A 14683-nucleotide genomic window follows, 5' to 3' on the forward strand; every position below is an offset into this window, starting at 1 on the left:
TGGTGGCTCTGGGCTAGCCGACACCTTTCAGTGCCCCCCAGTAGAGGCCTTTTCAGGACGAATGCAGAGACTGTTTCTGCAGAGAAATCCTTTCCCTCAGAAGGCCCCTTCATGCTCAAATAGGTCAGCACTCTTGTATTTTCAGTCTGGTCGTCTTCCCTCAGGTATCATTCAGAACTGTCCCTCACACACAGGCAACAGAAGGTGTTGGATCTCGTATTATGTATCCGACAGGAAGTACAAGTCAGCAGAAAGAAACCCCAGAAACGGAGAACCGGGGACAGGAGCAGAGACAATTTCTTCTGGGCCTGGCAGTCTCTAGGCACACAGCTTTTTTTTTTTTTTTTTTTTTTTTTTAAAGATTTTATTTATTTATTTGACAGAGAGAAATCACAAGTAGATGGAGAGGCAGGCAGAGAGACAGAGAGGGAAGCAGGCTCTCCGATGAGCAGAGAGCCCGATGCGGGACTCGATCCCAGGACTCTGAGATCATGACCTGAGCCGAAGGCAGCAGCTTAACCCACTGAGCCACCCAGGCGCCCCTCTAGGCACACAGCTTAAGGGAGGCTGGGCATAAAGCGGCTGACTACAGTGCCAAGCAACAAATTCAGAGAGAGAACAAAGTAAGAGGGGAGAGAACAAGGCCATTAGGCTCGGCCCAGCTCCATTCCAACTTTTCCTACGTGAGAACAGCTTCCAGAAGTTAAAGAGCAAATCAGATGCCTGTTGGCAACATTTGACAGCGGCAAGAGTATCCACACATAGAGATAACAATCGTCCAAATAATGGCTAAGGTGGTGACAGCTCCCGGGAGGATGGGAGAGACAGGGACACCTGGATCCTGGATTCTCAACAAAGTCACCTGATTACAGACAAGAGATACTGTGTCCTCTGTTAGAACCCCAGGGAACCGGCCCCAGTAACAACACGGTAGCATTACATATGAAGACACACACCTGGTTGTCTATAAGCCAGTCCACATGGCCTCCTTCCCCTCTGCAAAGGGCTACAGGTCAAATAAGCAAAAGGCCTTGGAAGTGGGATGCGATTATCATCCCCGCCACACCTCGGGGATTACAAGAACAAGACGCCTACGATTTAAGAAAGTGGTTTCAATGTTTTAACCTACAACTGAAAGAGTAAACTTTGAATTGGTGTTCTGGTTGATTTATATCCTGTGTTTTCACTTTTAATTTGTAATAACAATGCTCGCATTTGAGCACAAACTATAAAATTGTTTCATCACTGGGATAGAGGAAAGAGAACATTATTTCTTAATTAGTCATCAGCTTAATAAGTTTCCTGGCATAAAGGACTTCACTCTTGTTTCTTTGATCTCATCACACCAATGTCCTCTAATAACACTTAGATATTGTTGGCACCAAGCCACCCAATCGAACCTGGTTCCACTTGGTCTGGTCTCTAGACAACAGGCTGCTTTAAAGAAGACAGTGCCCTGTTCCCGTCGCTGGGTACAGATTTATATTCGGCTCGTGGTTTGTCTACACTGTAGCCAAAAACACACAAATGGAATATACATACACAATGAGCTATTATTCAGTCTTAAAAAGAAACAAAATTCTGATACATGCTACAACACTGATGAATCTTGAAATAAGCCAGAAAAAAAGGACGAAATACTGTATGATTCCACTTATAGGAGATACCTACAGTAGTCAAATTCATTGAGCCAGAAATCAGATCAGTGGGTGCTAGGAGCTGAGGGGAGGAGAGAATGAGCAGTCACTACTTAATGGGTGCAGAGTTTCAATCTGGGATGATAAAAAGTTCTGGAGATGGCTGGCGATGGTTGGACAACGGTGTGAACTTCACTTTAATGCCACTGAATTATACACTTAAAATCGGTTAAAATGGGAAATCTTATATTTTATCACAGCTAAAAAAAAAAAAAAACATAACGGACCCCAAATGAACCATAATCCGACTCACTTCATTTGTGAACTATACCCCAAATGATAGGACTGGATCCCCAGAAATGACTACACAAGAGAGATGAGTATTTCCCACAACTGTAACAGGCATTCTGTTCCGAGTTCATGGAAATGTAATCAGACAGACCAAAGACAACGGAGTATTTATTCTCCCTTCCCCAAATATGCCAAGACTCTAGTTTAGTGTTTTATGTGCAGCAGACAGTCAAGGAAATATGTATGTCCTGTTGTCACCGTCTTTGCCAAACCATGGCCTCTATCTCGTTGCTCTGCAGGTTAGACCCTCCAAAGCCGTCATCCCCTGCCTCAGCCAAGACAACACATACACGTATTCCAGAACCACCACAAAGATGAGTAACCAATAAACATAAATTCAAAAGAGAGTAAAGGGAGGGGGAAAACAAAAACAAAAACAAAAACATCGTGTATGAACAGACAGCAACAGGCCAGAGAAGGAGCATCATTCTGGAATGGATATTGGCTCTGTCAAAAGATCAGCTGAGTGCTCGTTTTCCAGTTTCAATTTAACGATGGTTTCACTTCGCTAACATTCATGTCTTAGGTTGCCCTCATTAGTGTTTTAAGACTTCACTTTCCAGGCAAAGTGACACATAGAGCAAAAGTAGAGGAAAAGTTTTGATAAAATACTCAAATAAATATGAATCTTCCTCCTGGCTCCCACCCCGACCCAAGAGCCTAAAATAAGACCCTATAAAACCAAACTGAAGCATTTTAAACTGCACTTTTATCTCTGATGCTTGAAAAAACTGCCCAATCACCTGACAGAAGTATTTTTTTTCTTTTCTTATATGGTATATTTATTACTAACAAAATATGAAAGAGCCCCTAATGATTTCCTGAAATCTCCCACTGTCATGAGTTTTGTTTTTCAACCATCAAGAATGGAGGAGGAGCCATATTTTATTACTAACAGCAAAATAATAGTGGCCGCATTTTGACAAAAGGTCTTGTCCCAGGTTTGTTCTTAAACTCCACGTTTTTCTGATCTTCACGCTAATTATAAAATTTGCACAGTTTATTTACAAGAGCAGTGTTATTTCTCATTCAATAATTTTTTAAAAAGATTTTTATTGGGGCACCTGGGTGGCTCTGCCTTCGGCTCGGGTCATGATCTCGGGGTTCTGGGATCGAGCCCCGCATCAGGCTGGGCTCGGCAGGGAGCCTGCTTCCTCCTCTCTCCCTCTTTGCCTGCCTCTCTGCCTATTTGTGATCTATCTCTCTCTGTCAAATAAATAAATAAAATCTTTAAAAAAAAAAAAGATTTTTATTTATTTATTTGACAGAGATCACAAATAGGCAGAGAGGCAGGTAGAGAGGGGGAAGCGGGCTCCCTGCTGAGCAGAGAGCCCAATGTGGGGCTCGATCCCAGGACTCTGAGATCACAACCTGAGCCGAAGGCAGAGGCTTAACCCACTGAGCCACCCAGGCGCCCCTCATTCAATAATTTTTATTAATATATTCTGTAATAAGGCATAAATGATATGGCAAAAGAAATCACTGTTCATCTTTCAAGTTAATGAATGTGTACCACAGAGAAACATAAAATTAGTCTTGGCTATATTCTGAAATAAAAAGAGGTTAAGTGTAAATTCAAGTTCATTATGATCCATATCAGCTGAATCTTGCTATGTGGAGTATTGAAGTTGCAATCAAATTTAATTGAAAAATGAACTTCACTTATTAACAGAGGATTGTGAGTTATGAGCTATAGATATATTTAATGTGGGGCTCTCTTTTTCTTGAATTTAGTAAACTCATTTAAAGAAAGAAATAAACAGGGGCACCTGGGTGGCTCAGTGAGTTAAAGCCTCTGCCTTCAGCTCAGGTCATGATCCCAGGGTCCTCGGATCGAGCCCCACATCGGGCTCTCTGCTAGGCAGGGAGCCTGCTTCCCTTCCTCTCTCTGCCTCTCTCTGCCTACTTGTGATCTCTCTGTCAAATAAATAAATAAAATCTTAAAAAAAAAAAAAAAGAAGAAAGAAAAAGAAATAAACAGAGGCACTTGGGTGGCTCAGTTGATTAAGTGTCTGCCTTTGGCTCAGGTCATGGGTCCCGGAGTGCAGCCCTGCCTAGGGTTCCCTGCTCAGTGGGGAGTCTGCTTCTCCCTCTGCCCCTCCCCCCCCCGACCCATGCCCTCTCTCAAATAAATAAATAAGATCTTTAAAAATGAAAATAAATAAAAATTTGCTAGAAAAGATTCAAGTAAATAACAATTCAATAAGATTGACTGTTGGGGTGCCTGGGTGGCTCAGGGGGTTAAGCCTCTGCCTTTGGCCCAGGTCATGATCTCAGGGTCCTGGGATCAAGTCCCGCATCAGGCTCTCTGCTCAGCAGGGAGCCTGCTTCCTCCTCTCTCTCTGGCTGCCTCTCTGCCTGCTTGTGATCTCTGTCAAATAAATAAATAAAATCTCAATAAGATTGACTGTTAACTAAATATGATATGCCTAGTATATCTTGAAAGTCTATTAAATATGAGCATCATAGCTAATCATAAAGTTCTGTTGGGGGATGCCTAGGTTACTCAGTCGGTTGGGTGGCTGCCTTTGGCACAGGTCATGATCCTGGGGTCCTGGGATCAAGTCCCACTTTGGGCTCCTTGCTCAGTGGGGAGCCTGCTCTCTCTCTGCCTCTGACTGCCACTCTGCCTATTTGTATTCTCTCCTTCTCTCTCTGACAAATGAATAAATAAAATCTTAAAAAAAAATAAAGTTGTGTTGGGTGAAATAAAAGAAAACTAAACTAAACTCTAACCATTTAGGTATCAGCAGACTTTTCCCATAAAGGGCGAGGTGTCCATGTGGTGTCTGTCACAACTTCTCAACCCTGGCACTGTAGCACCAAAGCAGGCAGATGTGCATAGCCAAATGAGGGTGGCCGTGTTCCAATAAAACTTTATGGACCGTGGCATTTGAATTTTACGTGATTTTTACATGTCCTAAAGTACGACTCTTCTTTTGATTATTTTTTTCCACCATTAAAAACCTTCACAGTTTGCGGGGCCATATGCCAGGCAGGGGGCAGGCAGGACACAGCCGGCCCTCAGACTACAGCTTGCAGGCCCCTGCTCTAAGAGTTTACAATCTCAAGTACGGGGTTAAAAACCAACCCCTTTGGCAAAGAGAAAATCTTTTTCTTCTCCTCTTCCAAAATCTGATTTCTGTAAAAGGCAGTTTTAGTCAGTCAATCCAGAAAAGCTAGCTGAGTGTCTGTTGGGTGCAAAAACATTGCTAAACACTGGAGAGCACAAGACAGGTCTCTGCATGATCAAGGTGAGGCGAGAAGGGAAGAGTGCCATTGCCTGGGATGGGCCTTACCAATACAGACAGAAGTACTATCTGTATTTGAAGATAAGTAGAATTTGCACATAACAAAACTGCAGTAAAAGAGAAACAGAGAGATACGGACAAAACCTTAAAAAGTAGCCCTACATGGCAGTGAATTTTTTAAAAATAAATAAATAAGTAGATTTAGTGGCAAGGAAAAAACCAGGAGAGCCAACAGCCACTGAAGCCAAGAGAAGAGAACATTTGAAGGAGAAAAGGGCTTACTACTCTCAGTGTGGTTACTGGGGAAAAAGTAAAAGTAGGTCAAGGCACTAAACAAACAGGGGCCACTGGTGACCTTTTACAGTATTGTTTCAGTTCAACAATAGAGGTGAGAGCTAGGTTGCAGGGAATTAAATAGGGAATAGTTTGAAAAGGATGACAGCAAGAAGAATGGCTTTTTAGAGAAATGAACTCTCATTTCTTCAAACAACAAACATTCTAATGAAAGATGCTGGCTAACTTCCTAGTAGCTTACTCTAATATGAAACTTTCTAATTAGAAAATTGTTCCTTACATTAAACTTTTATACCCTTTGAAATCAAATGGCCCAATTTTTACGGTAAGATCAACAATTAATAAAAGCTGCATCTATTTTAAACACTGAAACAAAACATAGCCAAGACTTCAATAAACTCTTCTGGAAGGAGGATATCAAAAAATACGTGTATACACAACAAATGGCTAGTGTCCTATCCCCCTCCTAAGTGCACGTCTGTTTTTCCTTCTTTTAGAAAATTTTATTTTGACAGTTTCAGACTTACAGAGAAGTTATAAGAATAGTAAAAAGAATTCCTGGATAACTTTTATCCTTCTTTTTTGTTTAAAAGTAGGTTTACCGTCTACTTTAAGAAACATTATTTAGCTGAATTACCTGTTTTGTTTTTTGTTCTTTGTAATGAATTGGAAAACAAATTTCAGCCATTCAGTTTATTTTTTCCTTAAGATTTTTATTTATTTAGGTGTGCCTGGGTGGCTCAGTTAAGCATCTGGTTTCAGCTCAGGTCATGATCCCAGGGTCCTGGGATCGAGCCCCACATAGGGCTCCCTGCTCAGTGGGGAGTGTCGACTGTCCTTGTCCCACTGCCCCAATCCTGTCCTCTCTTAGCCTCATGCACGCACACTCTAATAAATCTTTTTTTTTTTTTTTAAAGATTTTTATTTATTTATTTGTGAGTGAGAGCAAGAGAGATCACAGCGGGAGAGGGAGCCTGATGTGGGGGCTTGATGCCAGGACCCTGAGATCATGACCTGAGGCAGATGCTAGCCGACTGAGCCATCCAGGTGCCCCAACTCAGTTTAAAAAGTGCTGGGGGCCAAGTAGTTTCATTAAGTTGTCTGTGATGCAGTCACGAGCTGTAGGGAAGAAAAATCTAATACAAGCTCACTTCCTAAAATGCCTGTGCTCCTTTATCAGTGAGCTGAGGTCTTTCCATCAGCTCTGCCCTGTTCTTTCTCCTCTCCTTCGGGGACTGACTAAACGCAGGTCAGTTAAGATATTCTCACTCTGTCCTTTAGGTCTCTTACTCTCTCAGCTCCAATTTTTGCCTTTTCCTCTGTCCATGCAACATTCTGGATGATTTCGTCTGACCTAACTTCCAGCCCACTCCGTCTCTTTAGCTATGTCTACTTTGCTGCTAAACCATCCACTGAGCTCCTCATTTCAGTTACTGCATTTTACAGTTCAAGCATTTCGATCTGGTTTTTAAAACTGCAATGTAACTGCAATGTCACAATGCTTTTTAACAGTTCCCAATTACTTGGTAACAATTTGAAGCTTGGCTTTTAATTTCTCTGAACACACTAAACATAGCTGTTTTCAGCCGGAGTCTCATGACTCCAGTATCTCGTGTCTTTGAGTCTGGGATGTTTGCTTATGGGGAGCGGTCTCCTTACAGGCCCAGCTGTCTCTGTGTACTGGCCATGCTGGGGAGAAAGTTCCTTGGAGGAATATTATTAGGCAGAGGGTGATGAAACTATCTCCTGGAGAGGATTTTTCTTTGCAACTGCTGGGTGCCTCGGGGCACTCCCAATCCAGAGCCTCCTTCATCCAACTTCAAGAACTCATTCTCTCTCTACTTTCTCCTTTGAGACTCTTTTTGTTTTTTCACCTGTAATTCTCCTTTGAGAATCTTTTTCTTCTCCACTTAGAATCTTAACGGTTAATTTTCATACTGCTTACGGATCCTCTTTTTCATATTTTCCCCTTATATTTTCCATGTCTTCACCTTTGTCAGAGATCTTAACTTTATCTTCTAATCCTTAATTGAATATATGTACATTTGTATGTATATATGTGTGTATATATATATATATATAATGTAATTTCCATGGAGTCTCTTATTCTCCAATTGACCTTTTCCACAACATCTTAACTTAATAAATGAAAATCTTCAGAAAGTTGTATGTTCACTCCTCTAACACATTTCCTACTTCATATGATTATCAAGAATAATGTGACTGCTTTTGTTATGGAGAAAAGCTATTACAAAATACTAGTATATGGGGCACCTGGGTGGCTCAGTGGGTTAAAGCCTCTGCCTTCGGCTGGGGTCATGATCCCAGGGTCCTGGGATCCAGCCCCCCATCAGGCTCTCTGCTCAGCAGGGAGCCTGCTTCCCTTTCTCTCTCTCTGCCTGCCTCTCTGTCTACTTGTGATCTGTCAAATAAATAAATAAATAAATAAATCTTTAAATGTTCAGTAGAATTCAGTGAAATAATCTGACCCTGGGATTTCTTTAAAAACAAAAAACAAAAGAACCCAAAATACTAGTATGTCTGAGGGAACTGAATTTGTTTAAGTGTCAATAATGTCAATATGTCTTATTGCTTATAGCTTAGAGAGGAAGTGACATCTGTTTACTGATTTTACATCAAGATTAGAGTTTCACATCACAGGAAAAAAAATTTCAAGTCACAGAAATATCAGGCGTAAAAACGACACCATAGCTATGGCTGTCAGGAGAGACAAGAATTTTATTCTACATTTGATTTGCTGTTGTTTATTCTGATATAACAGTGCAATGGAACACTTAGTGATAGACTTTCAAAGAAAGCCTTTCTGAAAGAGTTGAGTTTTTTGGGGGGTGGGGAAAGAATTCTAAAGAGCCATGTATCCAAGAAGTAATTTTCAATAACAATATATAATACAGCTGAAAATTGAATTGGATAATGGATAACAAAAGACACAATGTTTTCTTCCTTAGTGATAATATAGTTTCTGGGGTGACTGGGTGGATCAGATGGTTGAGTATCCAACTCTTGATTTCGGCTCAGGTCACTATCTCAAGGTGGTGAGACTGAGACATCCACAGGGAATCTGTGGGAGATTCTCTTTCTCCCTCTCTGCTCTTCCCCCACTCTTGCGTGAGCATGCTGGAGCACTCTCTAAGATCAATAAAATTTTTTTTAAAGAAGAAATAATATAGTTTCTAAATGCCAGTCTCCCTTTATAGTAATTAATGTCTGGGGTTTTTTTTAGGTAGGCTCCACACCCAATTTGGGTGTGGGGTTCGAACTCATGACCGCAAAATCAAGAGTCCCATGCTCTACTGACTGAAACAGCCAGGTGCTCTTAATATCTTTTTTTTTTTTTTTAACTACTATATAGCTCTCAATCTCACTTATCTTCCCTAGAAAACAACAAAAATGAATCCAGCTGTTCAATACTCTTCTAATACTGTGAAACAAAAGTAATCATTCAAAACAAGCATCTTTACTGGTGTTTGAAGAATTTAATTGTGACTTTGTTACCTTAGGACAAACTGGAATTGGCCAGGGAGGGACATGGGAGGTATGTTCTCCTTTTTGACCTTGGTAGTAGTTACACTGTTCACTTCATGATTATTTGTTAAACTGTGTGTGTGTGTGTGTGTGTGTGTGTGTGTGTGTGTGTGTATTTCATGTACTTTTCTATGTATATGTTTCATCAAAAAAGATAAAATAGTACATATTTTTAAATAGCTTCCTTAAGCAAATTAAATAAAGATCTCATTTAAATTCACTTATTCGACCTGTCCTTTTGTAAAGATGTTAAGGGGCAGAAATAGAACAAAAGCAAAAATGAATGAAATTTTTGAGTTACTGTCATTTACATCTTTCAAGAAAAGTCTCAATGTGGCTAGATAGATTAAAACCTATTTCCAAAAAACAAAAAACAAAAAAAAACCTATTTCCAGGGGCGCCTGGGTGGCTCAGTGGGTTAAAGCCTTTGCCTTTGGCTCGGGTCATGATCCCAGGGTCCTGGGATCGAGCGCTCTCTACTCAGCGGGGAGCTGTTTCCCCCTCTCTCTGTCTCTGCCTGCCTCTCTGCCTATTTGTGATCTCTGTCAAATAAATAAAATCTTAAAAAAAATAAAACCTATTTCCAAGTAAAGTATGTTTTTTTCAAAAAAGATTTTATTTATTTATTTGAGGGAGAATGAGTGAGAGAGAACATAAGAGAGGAGAAGGTCAGAGGAAGAAGCAGACTCCCCAAGGAGCTGGGAGCCCGATGCGGGACTCGATCTTGGAAGTCTGGGATCATGACCTGAGCCGAAGGCAGTTGCTCAACCAACTGAGCCATCCAGGCACCCCTCCAAGTAAATTATTAAAAATTAATACAGTTTAGGAAGCCTGGGTGGCTCAGTCAGTTAAGAATTGGACTCTTGGGGGGTACCTGGGTGGCTCAGTGGGTTAAGCCTCTGCCTTTGGCTCAGGTCGTGATCCCAGGGTCCTGGGATTGAGCACAACATCAGGCTCTCTGCTCAGCTGGAAGCCTGCTTCCTCCTCTTTCTCTGCCTGTCTCTCTGCCTACTTGTGATCTCTCTCTGTCAAATAAGTAAATAAAATCTTTAAAAAAATTTTTTATTTTTAAAAAGAACTGGACTCTTGGTTTCAGCTTAGGGCATGATTTTAGGGTGCTAGAATCAGCCTACACTGGGGATCCATACTTAGCAGGGAGTTGGCTTCTGCTGTCCCTCTCCCTCTGCCCCTCCGCCCCAAATGAATAAATAAATCTTAAAAAAAAAAAAAAAAAAACTTAATACGGTTCCCTCTTTCTCTAAATTTAAAGATTCCTGTATATAAAGTGGAAAAGGCACAAATCCATCTCCTTTTTACTTAGTTTATATTTTCCAGAATTTTTAAGTGTCTAAAGAAATGGTACTTTCTTTCTTTCTTTCTAAGACTGTATTTATTTATTTGACAGAGAGAGAGATCACAAGTAGGCAGAGAGACAGGCAGAGAGAAAGGGAGAAGCAGGCTCCCTACTGAGCAGAGAGCAGGCCTCGATCCCAGAACCCTGAGATCATGACCTGAGCCAAAGAAAGTGGCTTAACCCCCTGAGCCACCCAGGCGCTCAAGAAATTGCACTTTCATGGTGGCCTTTGATTCTGGACTGAGAGCACTTTCTTTCTATTCCTTCCCAAATACATCACCTGTGCCTTTGTTTGCATGACACCACCTCCTCTGGTGAGCACCAGCTCGGGCTCGGATATCTCCTCTTCACTCTGCAGTTAGATGCCATGCTTTCGAACAGGTAATACCGTACCCCTGTTCCATGTGCTGCAGCACAGTTCTGGCAAAGTGATTTTACGGCTTAAGGCCAGCTCAGAGGCCCCCCAAACAGATCGCCACTAAGACCACTTTTCTCTGCAAAGCTGGCAGTCACTGGTGGCCTGCTTGCAATGGGGCAGTTATCTCTGGCAGTATGTCTCTAGGTCAGCGTGGTTTCTCCAATCACAAGTTTATAACTGCCTCAGGGATGAACAAACAACATCTTTGTTTTTATCTCTTAGATCAGAAACAGAAACTCTCTGAGCAGTGACTACCCTCTGTGTTTGGCCTAGGTCTTCTTCCCTTGCACATTCTCCTTTCAGAGCTGTCAGGCTTCCCTCACAACCCACCGTAACTAAATAGGTTCCTTTTCTGTTTCAAAAAACACAGTACAGTGGTTCTTTAGTTGTCAGTTCTTACAAAGTCCTTCTTAAGGTAAGAACATTTTTATTTTAGCTAGGAATAACCCAATGCTGGTCTATTACTGTGGTAACAACTCTCGAAAGGGCCATACAAAAGAAAAATGTGGCTTCTACCTCCCAAAGTCATTAAAGACTTTTTCTCTTTCTTATTAAGGCACCCAGAACACACAATATTACACCAAGCCAAAAGGACCAATTCTCTTCATGGAGTAGAATAGCAATTGGCCGTTACTTATTAAATTCTTACGGCAATGAGCAATGACTTGCTTTCTCGTTTTGTTTCTCTTTGAATAGTAGATGAAGTTGATTTTTTTCCAAGGCTGCTTCTCATCACCAGCATTCCTGATCCTTGACCTATGCAGCTGTTAATATGCTACACACATATGCTCGGGCCCCTGAACAGCCAGTGCAGTTAACCTTTCGGTTTTCTCCAAGTCAGTCCCTATCTTGTTAGTGAAATTGATGTTTTTTCCTTCTAAACATAATAATCTTATCTGGCATAAAACCATATATAATTCATTGGTATTTATGAATCTTTTTCTCCCCAAGGGTTTCTGGGCTTGTGGGTTCTCATGTTCTGAGAGAAGCATGTTCATTCATGGTAATGCCAAAAAGTGGGCTACTATAGCTACTTCACAAACACAATTATTACCTCTTGTGCATTTGGGCATAGGTAATTGTGGGAGGCCACGTTTTACCTTTATTCTCAAAGTGAATTCCCTTGACTGAATATAGGTGAAAGATTACATTTTCTGCAGCTAATGACTAAAAAGTAAAATATTGGACACTGAATCAAAGGACACTTTATTCTAACTATCTGTGTTCAAAGGTACTTCTCCATGTTCTTAATTCACCCTCATCGTTCTGTACTATAATTGCCTATTAACCGTCTGTACGCCTCAAAGACAGGAAGCCCCTAGAAGGCAGGGACTGCATCATAATGGCTGCTTTTATCTGCAGGGCACACGGTCTGGCAGATGGTACACCCTCGTAAGTATTTCTGTTGATGTGTTAGTACTGCATTCAATTCAAAGTCTAATTCTTAATTAGCCACAATTTTAGACTAATTGGCACACACCATTGCCCCAACATTTATGGAATGACTTCTAATCAGAGTTCATCACAGTTCAAACAGGTATGCCCAACTTCAAATACCTAATGATCTCTACCTAAACACTGAGCATTTTTATGGGAGGCAGCAGAAACAATGCTAACCCCGTGATTTGAATCTTTCTGTTAATTCAGACTTGGCTACTAACTACCTGTGACCTTTGGCAAGTTGCTTTAACCACACTGGTTTACAGTGTGGTTACAGCTCTTAAAACTCCTAGGAGGCATGAACCAGTAAGGGTACTACCAACATAGCAAGCCCTTGTTAACACTAGAGGGGGCTACATCCATGTCACCACTGGGGTGGTGAGGAAGACTTAGAGGCAAAGCATCTTGAAACTGGAAGACTGGCTCTCCAGCCACGGCACATTCTCTCTGCCATCACCCCCCTCTTCCAGAGGGTGCAGCACCCCCAACTTGACTTTCATCCACACACCTCTGGAGCTGTAATCCTAATTCCAAAAGAATCAAGTTGGCTTGAGTCATTCCTACAGATTTCTTTCCCTGTTCAGTCTACTTTCTTTCTTAATCAAACTAACAACAACAACAAAAAAGCAATTATTGGAAAAGCCCCAGGAAATGAGATGGCGGAGGAAAAAGAATCATATCACACTGAAGCTGGGGACTGGGAAAATAAGTAAACTACAGCTGAATTAATTAGCAGCTTGCCACTCAAACCAAAGCTACCACAGTTACTCTGACAACAAGAATACCACTCAAAAAAGAGGAAAGGTATCAAGGAAAATAAGAAATTGACATAGCGCTGCAGGGTAGGAGCCTGAATGCCTGCCTAAGAGGGAATCTGGTCACTGCCATGTCAGGCTCTGCAGTAAGAACTTTGCAGCTGCTGAAATGATGTCATCAATTAAAGGTAATGGGGTCACACTAGGCATTTGGCAAGAAAAGTGCCCAGTACCCAGATAAGGAAACAGAGGATGAGGGGGGAAGGAAAAAGAAAAAGCATTTTTTTAAAGCTAAAGATTATTTTGAAGTTATATACACACACTCTCCTCCCAGCTCCCAAAAATGTATGGCCTTGAAAATGTATGACCTAATCATTACAGAACAAGTGAAATGAAGAATCCAAAACCTCTCCCTTGTATCAACTTCTGTTTCCGTTTGCCCAGAGGCACAATGACATGCTAACCTGACAGAGACGGCATAAATTGTGGTTGTTACAGAATGTGGTCTGTAGGAGAAAGATAAATGCCACCCTGAAGAACCCTTTTTATGGAAATTTCATAGGTTAATTTAACACTCAAGAAGCAAAGCCTCAACAGTCAGAGACCACCTACTTTTCAGAATATGGGCTATTCCTGAATAAAAACAGATTACAAAACAACTTTAGAGAGGGACTATAGGTGAAAGTCTACTAGAACAAAATAAATAATTCTTTTTGACTTAAAAAAAATGCAGACCCAGTCCTACAGAGGTAAAATAAAAAGTAAAACTCCCTAGGTTAAAATCAACGTATTCCTATGAGTTCAAGTAGTCAGGGTTCTAAGAGACATCACAACCTCAGCAGATTCAAAAAGATTTCTTTTCCTTTAGGACATTAACATACACACACACATACGTGTGTGTGTGTGTGTGTGTGTGTGTGTTTTGCCAGACCTTTGAATCAATGATCCTCGTGAGAAGAATGAGAAAAATATATTTTACTGTTAAAAGGAGAACAACTTGTTTTCTACTCTTATCTTAGGACACATGCCAAAGGCTTTCCAATTCACCCTGTTATGTACTGACCTTTAAAATGTTTCGCCCATCAAATGATTCTCTTTCCTTGAAGATGTATTTGCCATCAGCTGTATAGAGATTGTACCTGCCTTCAGCTGTAAATATTTCAAAGATAATGTTAGAAGAGATGCTTGGGTTATTCACATTTGTTTTCTTTTGGGTTTCTATAGGTACAACAAGCAAAATCCTCATGTACTACTGGGATTGTGGCATAATAGGAGGGAAAAACATCAGTCTGAGTCAAGAGGCCTGGCGTCCAGTCTCAGTGCGGTCATTAATTCAGTACACATTTATTCATTCAACACTGTCCAAGTACTCAAGGTATGTTACCTATGTAATTAACCATATTCTTTTTTTTAAAGTATAGTGGACATACAATGTTATATTAATTTCAGGTGTACAACATAGTGATTTGACAATTCTATACATTACTCACTGTAGCCACCATCTGCCACTCACTATCTGTCATGCAATGTTATTACAATATTACTGGCTGTATCCTCTATGCTGTACTTTACAGCTCTGTAACTTATTTATTTTATAACTGGAAATTTGTACCTCTTAATCCCCTTTACCTATTTTG

At 40.9% G+C, this 14683-nt stretch overlaps 1 protein-coding gene across 5 annotated transcripts in view; it reads right to left on the minus strand.

Moving 5' to 3' along the window:
* Nucleotides 1–14683, minus strand: part of ASCC1 (activating signal cointegrator 1 complex subunit 1) — a 100840-nt gene that overhangs the window by 10542 nt on the left and 75615 nt on the right. For 4 of the 5 annotated variants that reach the window (XM_059397685.1, XM_059397683.1, XM_059397682.1 and 1 more), the window contains exon 9: nt 14110–14195. The exons of the other annotated variant lie outside the window; for it this stretch is intronic. In XM_059397685.1, the coding sequence (XP_059253668.1) occupies nt 14110–14195 (86 nt within the window). The remainder of the gene's footprint in view (nt 1–14109; nt 14196–14683) is intronic. 5 annotated transcript variants of the gene reach the window in all.

Source organism: Mustela nigripes, chromosome 4, assembly GCF_022355385.1.
Source record: "Mustela nigripes isolate SB6536 chromosome 4, MUSNIG.SB6536, whole genome shotgun sequence".
NCBI lineage: Eukaryota > Metazoa > Chordata > Mammalia > Carnivora > Mustelidae > Mustela > Mustela nigripes.